Source organism: Schistosoma haematobium, chromosome ZW, assembly GCF_000699445.3.
Source record: "Schistosoma haematobium chromosome ZW, whole genome shotgun sequence".
NCBI lineage: Eukaryota > Metazoa > Platyhelminthes > Trematoda > Strigeidida > Schistosomatidae > Schistosoma > Schistosoma haematobium.
In genome coordinates, this window is record NC_067195.1 from 85,333,270 (window position 1) to 85,350,764 (window position 17,495).

A 17,495-nucleotide genomic window follows, 5' to 3' on the forward strand; every position below is an offset into this window, starting at 1 on the left:
TATTTTATTAACTGGGCTTTACCCATTTTATTCTTATCAGAGTTTACTCATTACGTAATCACTTGTTTCTGACCGTTTGGACTGTTGTCACAATCAATCTTGTAGAATGTTCTCTCACATAAGGTACAATATTCAGTCTATTCAATTTATTTATACCCTTGCTATACTATAGGAATACGTCTTCAATATAACTTCCAACTAAACCCTCTCATGTAAGTAATTTACAACCATTATGTAAATGCCGTTTTTAAATATCACAGGTTGTAAGCAGCTGATGAGGACAAGACGAAATCAAATGAATTCATGCTATTCTACTAGAATCTTTATCCTTGTTCTTTTCAATCATATAATCAGCTAATTAGTTGATATTTCTATATTTTGTAGTATTTCTTAAAGTGGGTAGTTCAATTCTATCACATTCATCGACATTCTAAACAATATTGTTACTGCATACTTCACCGTGTAACTCATTCAGAACCTCAAATTATCAACTTCTAGTCTCAATTATTAGATTGTCTTAATATCATTCATATATTGTTTTTAATTATTTTTGATTGCTTTCATAATTCAACGTAAATGAAGTCTATGTGCCTATTGAGTTGCTGGCTCACTTTTTTCTCTTATTCTTTTCTTTTTCAGATTCTCTCATACATGCTACTTCTCACACTCTCACAGCAAACAAAGTACATTCAGGTATATGCAAACGTACTGAAGAGTGAATGTTACAACTTTAATCTCAAACTATCTTGAGCGTAACGCCACAGAAGAGATTATCTTAAAAATTTTCTATTGGTTGAGTTTCTACGTTTAACGATAACCTTTATCACAGATTAGTAAGGTACTGAAACATCAGAAGAAAACATGCTAAGTGTAAAATACCTGTTGAACTCGCGCGATGGTGCCTTTACTACTGTGAGGAAGTGTCTATCTGAGGTTGGTCAGCTTCTACATAGCATCAACAGGCTTTGGTGCTATGAGGTAAGAATGAGTTGTAGGATGGTAGACGACAGGCATGATGAGAATAAAATATATAAATATGTGGAGAAATCCAACAACACAAAAAACATTAAGGCATTAATATATATAACGTTACAACAAGGAACAGACTCACAATATATTGTTTATGATATAAGCCCATTTCAACGCCTTCAGTCGAACCTATTTTCAGAAGAGGAACGTTATACAACCGTTTTATGACCTTTTATATGACTCCAATCAGGTCATATGATGTTGCTTACAGACTCACCACGTTTTTGGCCAGATATCTAACTCCGATTATGTCATATGTGTGATCGTTTCTGATTGCCATTGAAATATACATCCTCGCTATCCTCGTATATTTCATAGACTTAAATCGCGTTAGTGTATAACGGAATTAAATAAGTCGTATACGAGAATGGATTTTTGAATACAAATATTTTGTACACTCACTGATCTGGACAGACTACTAGAGGAACAAAGCGAAGGAAACGAACAGAACAGAGCAAAGAGTAATGACGCGCAGTGGAGATGACGGGTAAGCCAACTCCCTTTTAGTCAAGCACTAAGCAACATTTATAGTCACACAAAAATAAGTTGCAAACATGTGGTGAATAGGATAAGAAGTGCATACACCATACGCTCATATAAAAACAATCAACGTTGATAAGTGAATAATTAACAAGGTCAAAATATGACTCAAGTAGAATGGATAAATTGGCCTGTTCAGAAGCTAGAATAAGGTATATGGGCCTAACATAGTAACCTACACTACAACAGAATCATAAGCGCGAAATCAAGTCAGTGTGAAACTCGATCAGCATGAGATTTCAAATATGTGTTCACACATTAGAATATTAATTAACTGATGATAAATACTACCCATTTAAAATTATGCAAGTCTGACTGCTAATCTTGAGAGGATATAAAGGAAGTTCTATTGAGAAACTGTCTCTAGTAAAGTTCAACCGTATGGGATATGAGACAGTAACACGTTATAATAATTAGTGGCAGATGATCGTGCAACATCGCAAATTGATAAACATTAAACTCAAGAACCGTCAGATAAAAGCTCACCAATCTAAAAGTCAAGGTCTCGTCACTAAACCAGAGAGTTCGAGTCGAAATCCCGCTAGAGTCATGGTTACCTAGTATTCACTAACTGATTAATCAAAGCTGATTCCGTTAAAAGATCTAAAACAATGTAAACGTATTGAGCAAATAATCAGTCGAGTTTTGTACCAAAATAATTATCATTATTATTATTATCCTCATTAACATAATCAAAAGTACAAATTTATATACCTTCATGTGACATCATCATCATCATTATTTCCATTCACTTATGTTTGTTAAATCAAAACTACACACAATCACACAAACACACACACACAATTCGGTCATCAACACCAACTGATTAACTGTAGTAGTAACTAACCAATAAAAAATTACTACTCTAGGTTAATTATATGGTTTTGTTGAGTAGGTGTAAATCAGTAATATTAGTAGGCCTATATAAATTACAACTTCCAACAACTATTTCTTATTAACACAAACAAACAAAACTCATATCGATTTACATTTGATGTACTGAACAGTTCAGTGGATTATTATTCGCCATATTCAAACAATACTAATCACAGTCAACAGTAGTAACAATGATCATTGAATTACGTCGTTTGGGTGTTAGTCTGTTATGCTTAGCAGTGGGTCTGAGTATTGCATCGTTGGTAACAAGTCTTTGGGATTGTGGAAATTTATTCTCAGGATGTCAGAATACTGTTCATAAGGAGACTGTATCAGCTGTTGCTGGCTTAATCATTTTAGGCACTGTATGCCTATTAATCATCATCCTATTGGATGCGATTGCACTGTGTTCAGATGTATTCGCCTCACGTGCTGCTTATACAACTGTACGTTTCATCATATTATACTTGGGTGCTGCAGCTCTCTTGATTGGCATACTAGTGTACACATCATTAGTCGGACATCATTGGTCATACTTCTTCGCAGTGACTGGAGCTGTACTAGCAACACAAGTGGCTATATTGGCAATCATGTCGTCAAAATGTGTTACCGTTCGAACCACTACAACAACGAGAACAATTCGAGAAAGTCGTCTGGCACATCGGTAAACCAATTACCAATTCGTTTATTTTGCTTTGAAACATTCAACCAATTTCCCACATTTTATCCTTTCTCTCATTCATGATCATTCTATTTCTCTTGTGACTAATTTAGCTTAAGCAATAACATCTATTGTATTGTATTGTATTGTATTGTATTGTATATTTGACAGTATTCAATGTGCATGTTGTGTTGTTACATGTCCAATGATTGCCTTACTGTGTGTTTTTCTAATTTAAATATCATATTGATATATAAACATTGTAATCGACAAGATCACTGAAACGAAGTTTTATTGGGCATTCAGTGTACGATTAAAATGAATCTGCCACTTCTTCACCAGGATATTATCGGTCAGTGTCAGTGTTATGTTTCATGTTTGGTTGAATACTCGAAATACACTGTATTATTCTAGTTTTCACGTGGTAACATCATATCAATCGACAATGATGACACGAACTCGGTTAAATCACATAGTTTGTGTTCATTTATTTTGAGTTTGGTGGTCTTATTAGATGAAGATTGGTCATTTGATTAATCGATGTATAGATTTTTGTGGGTTAACCCTCATTCATCTGTTTCATCTCACTTTCATTGCCTTCAACATTACGTGGCCTCCATAATTCAGATACTTTCACAAATTAGAATAAATCTGTACCATGAGTACTGTCAATCGATGTTCTTCACAAATACAAAAGACGAAGGATGTATAGACTAGGGAATAAATAACACAGATTGATTTTTAGTGCGACTTAAACAGGGGATCATTTGTAATCATTGTGTATCGATTATCGAGATGAATTTTCTGAGTGATTGTTGTTTGGAATTGTCAAGTCGAATGAATAGGATGCCGATCGACTGATTTTATGTGATAATTCAACATAGTCGAGTGTTGGATGTTAACGAGATCAAGTTGTTGATTTATTGAATCAACGAGTAAGCCGATATCAAGACGAGATCACTGAACAGAACAATAGGTTGCTTATCGAACAAAATAACGTGTCAGTGTGCAAGTTATTAGCAGAAACATAGACATGTTTATGTGTTGAGAGGATTGGGAGAAGTCAGTTCTGTGTATCACTCACTGTGTAGTCATCAAATGAGACGTGATTATTAGAGCTAATGACTATCTATTATGTAAATATCTGACTGATTATTCTGTATCTGCAACTGATTAGAATACTTGGAATAAATCGTGTTAACGTGATCTGTTCAATCGGAATTAACATCACATCGGTTTGAAAGTAGACAGATGCCAAACATTTAGAAGTGATGCAAAACGAACTGTTATGAATTTGGGACCAAACATTTCTATTGAAGTGCCTACTCAATCTAATCGAAACACTGTGTGAACCGTCGTAGAGAGGGATAAATTAAACATACTCCCCAGATAATCCACTTAACAAATAAAGTGCCAGAGCCCATAGTCACAATACGAATCACTTGATTAGCTAGTTGGTAATTAATCAACAATCACCTAAACAACGATTGTACTCATTATTGAGTGATTGCAGTTGGTCGGTATGGTGACTCAGTTCTATGTGATGGTGGAGATAAACAGATACAACTAGATCACTACACAAGTAGCAATCTCCCTAATGATTAGTCTTTATGTGGTGAATAGGATATTGTAGTGTGACACATTACAGACGGAAAAACGATTTCACATTCATACTCTGTAACTCTTGTGCATCAATGATCTATGCAAATATGTTATAACAAAAAGCACTACTCAGTAAGATGAGAATTGTATTTGAATGGCCACCACTTTGACGAACATTGAGAATGACAGGATTTAGTCTAATGGAAGTTGAATTTCAACCAGTTGATCACAGATTTCCCTACATGTGTTCATTTAATATTAGTGATACTAAGGAATGTGTCCAACCTAATTACATGAGGTGAGACACAGACTTTACTATTTGTCAGTTGTACAAGCCAATAATATCCTTCCGACATTTAGTTCTTAGATTATGATGAATCAACTTTTGATGTCTAACCATTTCACAGTCACTTGTGGTCGATGATAATTTATCTAAAAACAAACCTCTTAGGAATTCGCAAATGATTTCATCAAAGAACAGGTAATTCAGTAGACGAATTCATCTTAACAAGTTTATTTCCAAACTTGTACGTTTGCACATGTACATTGTATGTGAAGTACATCAACAAACTCTGTTTCTAGAATATTTTGATGGTGGCTCATCGTGAAATTCATGAGCCGATTTCTACCATGTCTGAGGCTCACCAGATAGATATACATGTATGTGTGTATGCAGTAGAATTCTAAGTACGTCCACTGAGATGTGATATCTTTATAATCCATTCAACAATCGAATGAAAGAGGAAATGTGAGAGAATGCAGTCCTGTGTGACACCAGTTTTCATTTGGAATGCATCTGTTAACTGCCCTTGATGCAGGACTGTGCAATTGAGTCCGTGTTCGGATTTGTGTAAGATGATGACTGTGTTCTCAGATAGTTCATAGTTTCGAAAAAAGATTTCACAATGTTCTCCTATCCTCACTGTCCAATTCATCCTTATGATCAAGGGAAAATGATAAATAGTTTATAAATATAAAGGTATAATATAAAAATGCAGAGGAATGATGAGAAGTGTGTAATAGCAACAGACTGTTTTTAATACATACATTGATGGACGGTTAACGCTTATGAAATTTAAATTAAGTTTTGATGTATTCCCCTTGAAACATTTAACTTAACGTTTTTAGAAATATATCATAATGATGAATTTTTGAGGGTAAATGTCTTGATAGTACTACATATTATAGACTGGAAAATGTAATTGTTGTATAATATGCTTTACTAAACCATCCTTATCGTTTTCCGTAAACATAAAGGAAATAAGGTGTCGAGAAACTGTAGTGAACGAGAACGCATCCAAGCGGTCGATTGTATTCCGTGCTTTCCCTCAGATATGGAGTTTTTTCATAATCCAATCAACCACCAGAAGAAAGGGAAAAGCAAGAGAGAGAGAACGAGAGAGAGAGAGAGAAAAAGTGAGCAGCCGTGTCCAACACCGACCTTCACACATAATATTTCTATGAGCTACCGTTTATTCAAGAAAAATTATGCAACATATGAAATAACATGAATTAAGTAAGATCAAATAATAAATGGTGTGATTATTAAACAAACTGTTAGGATATATAATAAATTTACCATAATAGTGATGATAGGGTAATTTTTTTATTGTTGTTGATTCCTTAAGTCGTAATAGATTTGACCTTCTATAGGAACTTAAACAGTACCTATTGTAATATGGGATTTCTTAACATTATACAGGAGGAATTATTCTTTCAGATATGAAACTTTCCACCCTTTTCTAAAACTAAAATCAATCAATATTAGTTAGTAATACAATGTAGAACTCTTTTATTTGAATGTAATATAAATACCAATATTGATATTTAAATGAGGGCTCGAACCTAACAAAATCTCTGTATACTCATATACTCATATGCATATTTATTCATTATGCTTCTAATTGTATTAATACTACTTTATATGTACTGAATAAAGGTGATATATATATATAGACATAGAATAGAATAGAAAGAAAGAAAGAAAGGTTATTTATAGTGACAGTAAACTATTTAACATATTTATTGAATACATGCATATTTTTACATGTCATTATTGTGATTCAGATCACTAAATGATTATACAATACTCAATATAACCATAATAAGCATTACTATTTTAGGTTATAAACGTGACTGAATTTATTCTTGTTTATTCGTTAAGTAATAAATTTCAGGTTATGAATTTTTATGTATTTGTATATGTGTATTTATAAAAAGAGTTTGCAATATGAATATTCATAGATAGTTAGAAGCTGTAATGGTAAATAAATCCTCGAAATCAATAGATCTGTAAGTTTTCAATATTTGGATGCTGACCATGTTAGTTTTAATGAACTTATTTAGATGAAAACGCTTGATTATGCATCTGTATCAGATTGCGAGTGGGAACACCGTGATCAACATCCTCTGTAATTGCTAACCAGTCTAGATCAGTCAATTCTATTGAATATATCTTTGAACCTACTCGCTTCTGACTTTTTAATTCACTAGGTGGGTACTATTTATAGTAGAAGGTGCCACTGGTTAAAGCGTTGTCAAACATGTTACTTACGTACTTACGCCTGTTACCCCCAATGGAGCATAGGACGCCGACCAGCATTCTCCAACTCACTCTGTCCTCGACCTTCCTTTCCAGTTCTATCCTATTTTTGTTCATTCCTCTCATGTCTGTCTCTATTCCTCAGTGTAATGTATTCTTTGGTCTCGAGAATTCCATGTGAGGGCTTGCCTTGTGACATTTGGGTGCTTTCCTCAATGTGTGTCCTAGCCTCTTACAGCACTTCTTCCTGATTTCTTTCTCCGGTGAGATCTGGTTTATTCTCTCCCATAGTAAATTGTTGCCAATAGTGTCTGACCAATGGATTCGAAGTATTTTGCGTAGACAGCTGTTAATAAACACCTGTATTTTCTGATGATGGCTTTCGTAGTTCTCCAGGTTTCCGCCCCATACAGTAGAACTGTCTAGACATTTGTATTGAAAATTCCGACTCTGGTGTTGGTTAACATTTGTTTTGAGTTCCAGATGTTCTCCAGTTGCAAATTTGCTGCTCTTGCTTTGCCGATCCTCTCCGAGTTCCAAATACCTGTAGCATCTTCAGCTGTTTAGGTATTAGAGTGTAGTGGTTTTGTTTCGTTAATTAATCACCTCAATAATCGTTTTAATATAAACCTCAACGGTGATTAAAATTAGAAGGTAATGAGAAACGACAACTACAGTTTTCTTAGCTCATAGTGCAGATCATCAAGCTATAAGCACATCAAACCTATTTGAAACCGAGAGGCGAATAAGTATATGTGAGCAATTATATAGACAAATTTATAGTCAAATTGCATAATGGCGCAGCAAGGTAAAGCAAGGGACGAATAATAGGATTTGAGTACATATATACAGGGGGAGGAGAATGAACTATCAAGTGTTGTCTAAGCAATCAACCTTTTAACTAGAGTCTGTCATTTGCCCTAGTGATCATAACGCTATAAAGAAATATGCGAATTGTTACTATTCAAATAACATTTTCTGTTAAGTAACTTAATAAAATAGCTTAACCAAAATTAACCATGATCGAAATTGATTGTAGGTGTTGTGGATGCGGAGGAATAGACCAATAATTATCATGTTAAGTCCAATGGTGTCCTTGGACTTTAAATGGACATTTCCTATTGGTCGATATCTGTTCACTTGTTGGATATTGTACAAAATGTTGTTTTCTATTTTATGGTACGATGTGGTATGCTTGATTGGTATATAAACAAAGTATGTTTGAAATATAGTAATCATATCTCCGAGGCTGTGACTTGTGTTCCTGACTCAACTGACTGCGCTAGACAGGGAAGCGAGACCAATCGAGACTCTAGGCCGTCCGTACGTGTTTACGTGTCATTGAATCGATCGATAAGTACGCTGCTCTCTAATTTTCCAGTCAAGGACACAACAATTAGCACAGGGTAAAAATCGGTCGCAACCTAAAGTCATAACAGTAGGATAACTGCTATAAGAGACTGATCACCTGAGAATTACATTGTTGTAAAGATTTAACGTGGATTATACAAACATTATGATTGAACTATTCTTGTTTCGAATTAGGAGTTGAATATAGTTAACTGGTTATGCTACACAGTTAATTGATTCATTGTTCTGGTTTTTTTCCAAAGATTCCAGTAATAGAAAAAGAAAGAGAATTGAAGTGTTGATAGATATTTTATATGAAATTTGGAATTCCAAGTGGTTCAGAGTAATCATCAGGGAACTCTGTTTTACCTCAGTTCTAACTTAGTTACCACTTGTCAAAAATGTATATTGAGAATCTCGGAGGAACTGGTCGGTGTCATAGTTTCGAAATCCAAGTTCAGGATTTTATATGAACTAGGTTCAACTAGTCAATATCAAAACGAAATACAGGCAGTGCGATTGCATTAGTGGTGAAATTGCTACTTGGTCGATGGAGCTATATCATCAATAAACAATGAATAAATATGATAATGTTTACTCCTCAGTGATTCATCAATGTAACATTTGAAATTATAGTTTATAATACAATAGGATTTTTGTAACTACCCATAAGTGATCTCAGGAATAAAGTTTATTTTACAAATCATGAGATAACAGTTTTTAATGAAAACTGAAACTAATTTTATCATTGGAAAACAGTCCTTTATGAAGTGTGACAAATGAGTTGAAATTTTATTGACATTACATGTATGACACATTTATAGTTCTAAAAAATAAGGTCAAACCATAGGACATATATATTAGGAACGATTAATAGAATTCATCATCTGGTCACTTTGAGAAAGAAAGAAAAAAAAGAGAAACCTTCAGTACCATCGCCTTTCTACAAACCTCAGTGATGAGGATTCATGACAAGATTATACTAGGTCTTTATTGTTTACAATATAAGCAAAATTCAATAAGACATCTGGTTCTTAACCCTAAACGTTTTTGTTTAGAATGCATATTAGAAAAGGAACTAAAGTCTTGCTTTGATTTAGTGAACAATGACGAATATTCGTCAAAGTTCCTGATGAAGCATATCCATAAAACTCTTTTCAGGGATAAATTCAGTGAATTCGTCATATGATCTACAGGAATAAATAATCAAAACAGAAAGGTTATGTTCTTCTTTCTCCGATCAATTAGTAGTTAGTTCACTAGATAAACTACACAGTTTTGCCACCTCTATATGTATTTACTAGTTCAACTACTCCTGAATGGTCAGTTATACTTTGCATATAACCAAGTAAATACATCATCGCATTTTTACACATCACCCCTCATGATTGAACAAAAGACAGGATAAAACAGTAGAAAGCTCTCTTTTGACAAATCTAGTCAATACTAGTCACTGAAACGATATAATGTTAGCTTTTAAAGTTACATATAGTGTATTCCTTTTAATCTATCCTGGTCTTCCTTCTACTTATACTTATACTCCTTGAAATTTTTTTCAGTTTTACACAAATTTCAATCAGATTTTATTCTTATTCGATTCCACTGGTTGAAATCATGAGCCAATTGAAGCTAGACCACCATGGAAAACGTGGAAACACTGAAAGGCCGTTTCGTTCTAGTATGGGACTCCTCAGCAGTGCGCATCCACGATCCCGCACCCCTCGGGATTCGAACCCAGGACCTATCAGTTTCGCGCGTGAGCGCTTAACCTTGGGATCACTGAGCCGCTATCCAAAGGTTTTAATTTCTAACCTGAGTGTCGCGGGGGCGGGATGGTGGATATGCGCTGCTGAGGAGTCCCGTACTAGGACAAAACGGCCGTTCAGTACTTCCAGGTTTTCCATAGTGGTCTAGTTTCAATTGACTCATGATTTCAACCAGTGAAATTTCTAAAATCTCTACAAAACCCGTTCTGATAAAAATGATGACTGTTTTTTTCTTCATCAGAAATTTGAATTAGGCAAATTGTGTTATGATTTCTCGGTACTACTGAATATACCTTACCTTGTTATACCATACACTCAGAAACTAATCAAAAACTCATCTTAATGTTGTTTTTTCGTTCTAATTTCGATATAGAAATATCATAATTGAATGAATATAATGCAAAACAACACATTAAACATTTAAAAAATAAATACAATTGCATAACCATTGAATTCCATCAAATATACAAGAAGATAAATTAATCACAAAATGAAGAGAAAACAAAAAAGAGAAAAATGATAATAACATAAACAAACATTGTTTCAATAGTTAAGTGAATAAAAATTGATCCTTTCTCACTTTTTATATTGTTTCATTGATTTTCAATAAAGTTCCTTTAATACGTTTTGTTTCTATAATCTTCTGTATTAATACATGGAGATGACATAAATGATAATATAACTACCACTGTTACTAATACAGCACCAACAATTGCACAAAAATATGACCAATTATGTTCAATGTATATGGTATATAATAAAACACTAATTAATAAAGCTATAGCACATAAAATTAATAATATAAAACGAAGAATTAAATAAGTAATATGTGAAGAGAATTTCATTGAACATAAACTAATTATATCTAAGATAATAATGAATAAAATACAAAAACATCCTAAAATCAATAATCCAATCATTGATAATATAATCACTTTATAATCCATATCTTGACATGATAAGAATAGATGACCACAAATCCAATAATCTGTACATAATGATGTAATACATAAACCTAATGTTATAATTAATAGAATAGTACAAAAAATATATTGTTGATTGATCATTGATAAGATTGTGAATTATGAATAGTATTGATTAAAGAAGAAGAACACGAAGAAGAAGAACAACAACAACAGCAACGTAGAATAATCCACTGAACTCTCCGTACACTTACTATAAATCAATAATAGTTTTGTCGATTATTTTAACTGTTAAAGGTGTAATATTGCATATATATATATATATATATATATATATATATATATATATATATATATATAAGTCTACTGTCAACTGATTTACACCTACTCAACAACAATGAAAAAGACATTTAATTATGTTCAATAATAATTATTCATTGGTCATTTATTATAACCAGATGATGTCGATCAAATTTGAGCGTGTATTTTCGATTTTATTCATGAAAGCGAGTGGAAATAGAGATATTGCATGGAAATATACAAAGGGGGTACTTTTGATCATGATAATAATATTAATAATATCAAACTTAATTGATTGGTTATATTCATCTTTTGAAAAGTTTTTAATTATTATTGATTAATAACAATAATAATAATAATGATGTTTCTTCATTGAATGCTTCACTCTGCATATGAATCTTATTATTATTATTACTATTAACTTTATTCAATATTATATTTTTGGTACAATATAAACTTCTCAGCACAAAGTATTTCAACAAGTTTTCTTTTGATCGAGATCATGAACCGATTGATGTTAGACCACCTTTGGAAATCTGGAAACACTGGACGGCCGTTTCGTCCTATTGTAGGACTCCTCAGCAGTGCGCGAACGCTTAACCTACTCAGTGAGTTGGCATTCAATGGTGATAATGTCTAGCATCTTTTTTTACTTCTTGATCGATCCTGACGATAAATTTTAAGTGGTTGCTAGTTAGATATTAACAGTTCAAGAATTGGCATTTGAGTAGTGTTCATTCTTTTCAATGCATATTACCAGCAACCACACATGTCTCTAATTGAGCTCTATTGTAACTTGTACAGCGAAATGTTGTAAACTTTTCACAAATGTACCTGAATAGGTTATGTAACTAATAGGCATAACGATGTGTTAAAACAAAAGAAGAAACAGATAACTTGTTGAAATAGCCAGATGGTAGGGACAATTAACCCAGATATTCAAGTAGGCAGCCTTGGTTATTTCTATTTGTCCATCAAATCAATTGTATGTGATTTAATGCGGTAAAGTAAATTATGTGAGTTAGATAACATGTAAATTATGATTTCATTATATAACTTATAGGAAGTCAGTTGATTCTTAACAGTAGGTTTTTCTATTTTATCAAGTAACTCTGTAATTTTGCACTAAACATAATCGGTTATTATCACCTGGGTTTTCCTACACTACAGTCTGAGTGAGATAAAAAAACATTTACGTAAGCCGTTCAGTAACTCTCTCATTTGACCAGCTCCATGTGCATTGATTAATTCACTTTTCATATGGAGTCAGGTACGTAGGTCATTCGATAAGCATTTTTATCCAAAAGAATTTAAGAACATTACTTAATCTGGTTGTAAAAGAGAAGGAAATGACCAAATAAGAAGCTTAATAATCGAACACCTTGTGAACACAAGTCACTCAATCAAAACAGACTCCGCATCATTTACAAGGTAGATAGAAAGCTGCTGAAGGCAGTTAGTTTCTGTCTTCTTATCAGTGCCGAATTGTTTGCTGTAAATTTTGAAACACTAGAATTATGAGTAGAAAAGAAACTGGTACAACTTCGTCTTCTACCATGATCTTAATCTCTTATAATTTTTTTCCTTCTTTCACAGTCATCTGCTTCCCTTCTACCTTCTTAATAGACCTTTTACCCCTAACTGTTACCATGATCCTTCGGACTACATCTCATCTCGATGTTAACATTTTATCTTATCACACCAAGCTTTCCCTTTCCAATAATTATTTATCTACATTCAAGTTTTAAATAACAAAATTATCATTAGTTCCCGTAATTAAAATAACATTTTGAACCCTTTATTTATTTTACTATGCGACACACAATCGTAGACCATGATAAACATAGAGAATGAACATACCTTTTTTAAAATATAGAAGTTCACTTTCTTGGAGTTGGTGTCGATAACTTCAGCTATATAGTGGAGCGAATAAACTTATTGCTTAGATAGATTATTCACGACTTGATATAAACAACTGTTCACTTGAATACTATTTGTTTTTGAACCACCCAGTTCAGTTTGTGTAGTCAATCAGCTTTCATAAACAAATATGTAGCTCAGCACAAACCTCCTAAACCTGTATTTGGTAAGTGAGTCATATCGATTTTCTAAGTCCCTAATTTAGTATATAAATTTGAAACGTCCATAGCCTCATCTATCGTATTCCTTTCCATTTTACTAAGTAGATCCGAAGTTGTCTTTTATACGTAGAAAAGACTATTATATACTAGCTTGTGCATTCTTTAACTATATTCGTATTCCTTATGACCAGAACTGAACTGTTGCTATAAAAAAGCTTTAGTTTATTCAAGTCTAATAAGCTTACTTTCGAAATCATTCACTATTCAAAACTCCTCGAAAAAAACCAAAAAGAGGCTCTGAAAACATTGAGAGGCATCTTATCCAATCAGCATTCACTAGAAGTTTTGCCGGAAACAGCTAGAAAGTGGAAGGTCACATGTCGAGTTTCTGATTAGATGATTACTTGTACTGCTATTATGTTTAGTAGCATTCCAGAATTTTCGGGAAACCCAAGGACATCTAAGATACTATAAAACCCTAGATTTTCTGTACATAAACGAACCTTTGGAGTAAAGTGTTTTTTACATATTTCGCGCCTTTCCTCTCGTGTTCAAGTTGCTGTGTAGATCTAGCCTGGGGGTTACTAGAAGAGCGTAGGAACCGAATCTAGCGTTCAATTAGAAGATTTATCAGTTCTACAGTTTACAAAAAAAATTTTCAACAAGGTAACAGTACAATCTCTCATATGACAAAATTCACGTTTCCATTTTTCTGTGTTTTTGAAGTTGGTAATAAGTGTATAAAGTAATTGGGTATTGTCTACTTGAATCTTCCCATTGATGTTTATTACTGAAATTGATCAGTAGCTAAGTGGATAACGCGATGGCGTTTGACGTGAACGATACTGAGTTCGAATGTTGGAGTGAACATGAACTCTGAGATGCAGTTACATTCAGCTGACGAGTCCGATGTAGGACGAAACACGCGTCCTGGATTCCACTGCTAGCCACTATCCATCTTTTCTTATAAATGTGACCATGATGCAACTGGATATTAATTGGCCAATTTGATTGATTTGCAAGATTATTTACATTTGAAAATCATCAGATAGACTGAAACAAATTTTTTTTACAGAAATACTCAAGGATTCCTCATTATTGGTACGATAAGTCAACCATGAAGAATGATTTTAATTGTATTGGTTTTTATCTAACAATTGTTGAAAAAAGATAGCAAAGCAAATATAGAAATCACTAGAAAACCACTTTTGACATAGGTACTATATAAATTGGTACTTTACAGTAAGGTATACCTGGAATTTTGAAGGAATTGATGTTCTAAGTGAAATTAAAAACTTCTTCAACCAGTATCAGTTTGAAGTATTCAGGAAGTGACTAGAGTTCTATTGTACTGGGATGTTCGTGTTGACTGATTAATGAATGATAACCAGTTTCATACTCGTCAAGTTCTGAGTTACGACTGAAATCTATCGGTCAAGTTACAATGTGACTCACCATCACCTACACTATCTCTACTTTAAACTTAAAAGATGGGATTAGTTGATATGAAATCTACATTGACATAGGTTTCATACTGGCTGAGAATTATCAATAAGGTTTGCTTACAGTCTTGAACGAATCGATATTCCGTGTGGAATTCTGAAGGAGGTTGATTATGAATACAGTGGTCTTGAGTGCTGTCAGAAGTATGAGGACGGTTATCACTTCCCGGTTGCCTACACTGTGGAAGGGTTGTTCTGGAGGTACCTAAAAAGGAAGTTGGATTAGAGGTGGTCTTAGTGACCTGGGAGCGTGACCGCAGTGCTCAAGGGACAACTGCTTGGGGTCGATCACACATGACCTTTTTATGGGTAATTTTCGTGTTAGCTCCGTACTTGTTGAGACCTTACCGCCGGGGACGGACATCCGTGGGATAAGGTGAGGTGTGCATTTTTAGGGTCGACCTTTTCTAATCCCACCCCTTCTTGTGGGAAGGCAGCATCGCTGTTATGCTGGTTGTCTGAAGGAAACACCTTACTGCTGTCACACCTGTGCACAGTGAGCAGTACGACTTCGCCTTCGGACCTTGAGTTTGTTGCTTTTAGTCTTACCGCTCTCCAATTGACCTGTCTAACATGGTAGGACCTTGAGGAACGGTTGTTCCAGCCAGTATAGCTCGGTTGCTTCATTATGATAGGCAAGCACGACCACCACGTCAAGATAGCAACAACAGTCGGGAATTCTACCCTATTTCATCCAATATCATAGTCTGAGACATTACAATTGAGCTTTATGATCCCTCTAACCGACTTATCAATCTTCACTATGACTCGTTCACAAATAATGCTAGTTTACTTACAACTGTTTCATGAATATTTATAATGAGGTCCCTAATTATGTGATGGCATATAGAAATTTGTCGATGCAAATTTCGGCGAATCGCATATTGTTTTTACTATTTTATTGCTAATAAATAGTATGGGACTGATATTATTTATTAATACATTTCACTGTCAATAACTGTGAAATCTATTTCACGAGTTTTGTCTCATTTTGCACATCATATGAATAGATATAGTCATTTTTCGGTTGGTTGGAGGTAGTCGACATGACGATCTGAACCAAGGTTTTTCGTTAACTGGAATTTGTCAGCAAGACATACTTGGGATATCAATGGAACTGATACTCCTCATTGGCTTCGAATCAGTGTCAACTATCTTTGAATTCTGAGACACTACTACTGATCTATTCAGTTCATGACTAACCTCCCGTAGGACTGAGATGTTTATATGAATACTTTATGTATGTACTAACATTTAGACAGAAGGGTTTCATATTCAGTCAATTGGTTTGTGATAGCGAAATGAATAGGTCGGTGTTAGAATCTTACTGAAAGTGATACACCAATATAATTTTACTCCATCTGAACACTGATACAATGTATAAATAACAATGATATAACTTTGAGTGAATAGTAAATAGTCATCCTATTAGTTGCTTTCAATCACTCAAAATAGCATAGAGCCAGTTATCAATACTTACAACAGTTTATTTATTATTTCGATTACAGTGAGTAACCAGTTTATTAGAAGACGTTTGTCTATAAATTATACTCTACAGAAGTTTGTTTCAAACTGTATAACTCAATGAGTATAAGAACCTTTCAATTAAGTACAAAATTTAGATTTGTTTATCCAATTAGTTAAACACTTTTAAAGGAATGAATTAAGGTTAAATTTATTTGCACATACTACCTCAAAATGATTGTTTATTGATCTGCATAATTTAAACAGTAGCAGGCACAAAGTTATTGACGTGTTCTCGGTTTTCGTCTTCGTCCCCAAGTCGTACAGATCCCAATTCCCCTCTGTTTTAAGCACCGTTTTCCTACAAAAACGTTCGCGAGAAACTGTATGGGTTTCACCTGACCCGGCTACAGAGAACCAGATTAATCACATCTTGATGAATAAAAATTGCGGAATGTCTACAGGAGGCATGAGAACAAAGGGAGGAGCTGATGTAGCTTCAGATCACCACCAGGAGCAAAAGAAGCACTAAATAATTCAACAGACAACACTGTAAAAGTACGGTAAAACCTAGACCTGGTGGGTAGAGAACTCATTAGAGCCCTTAGATAGATTAGACTCAATGAATCCACCCAACATCGAACCACCGCACACAGTTTTCTTTAAAAACGATACACCACCAACAGTGGAAGAAATCGGTAGGGACATCAGACAGATATGAAATGGTAACGCAACAGAACCAGACAACGTACAAGCTGAAACTCTGAAGTTAGATATAGTGGTAACTACAAAGATGTTCCACGTTCTCATCACAACAATTTGTGAGTGAGGAAAAGTACTCACGAACTGGAAGATGAAA

General features: G+C 34.0%; 1 protein-coding gene across 1 annotated transcript; it reads left to right on the plus strand.

The window, feature by feature from the left end:
• Positions 1-2,636: 2,636 nt before the first annotated feature.
• Positions 2,637-8,095, plus strand: SMPD2_4 (Sphingomyelin phosphodiesterase 2, neutral membrane (Neutral sphingomyelinase); the record flags this gene model as incomplete). Its single annotated transcript, XM_012945726.2, has 2 exons — positions 2,637-3,458; positions 6,929-8,095. One exon carries the CDS (start codon positions 2,637-2,639, stop codon positions 3,111-3,113), a length of 477 nt encoding a protein of 158 aa, XP_012801180.1. The 3' UTR covers positions 3,114-3,458; positions 6,929-8,095.
• Positions 8,096-17,495: the final 9,400 nt, after the last annotated feature.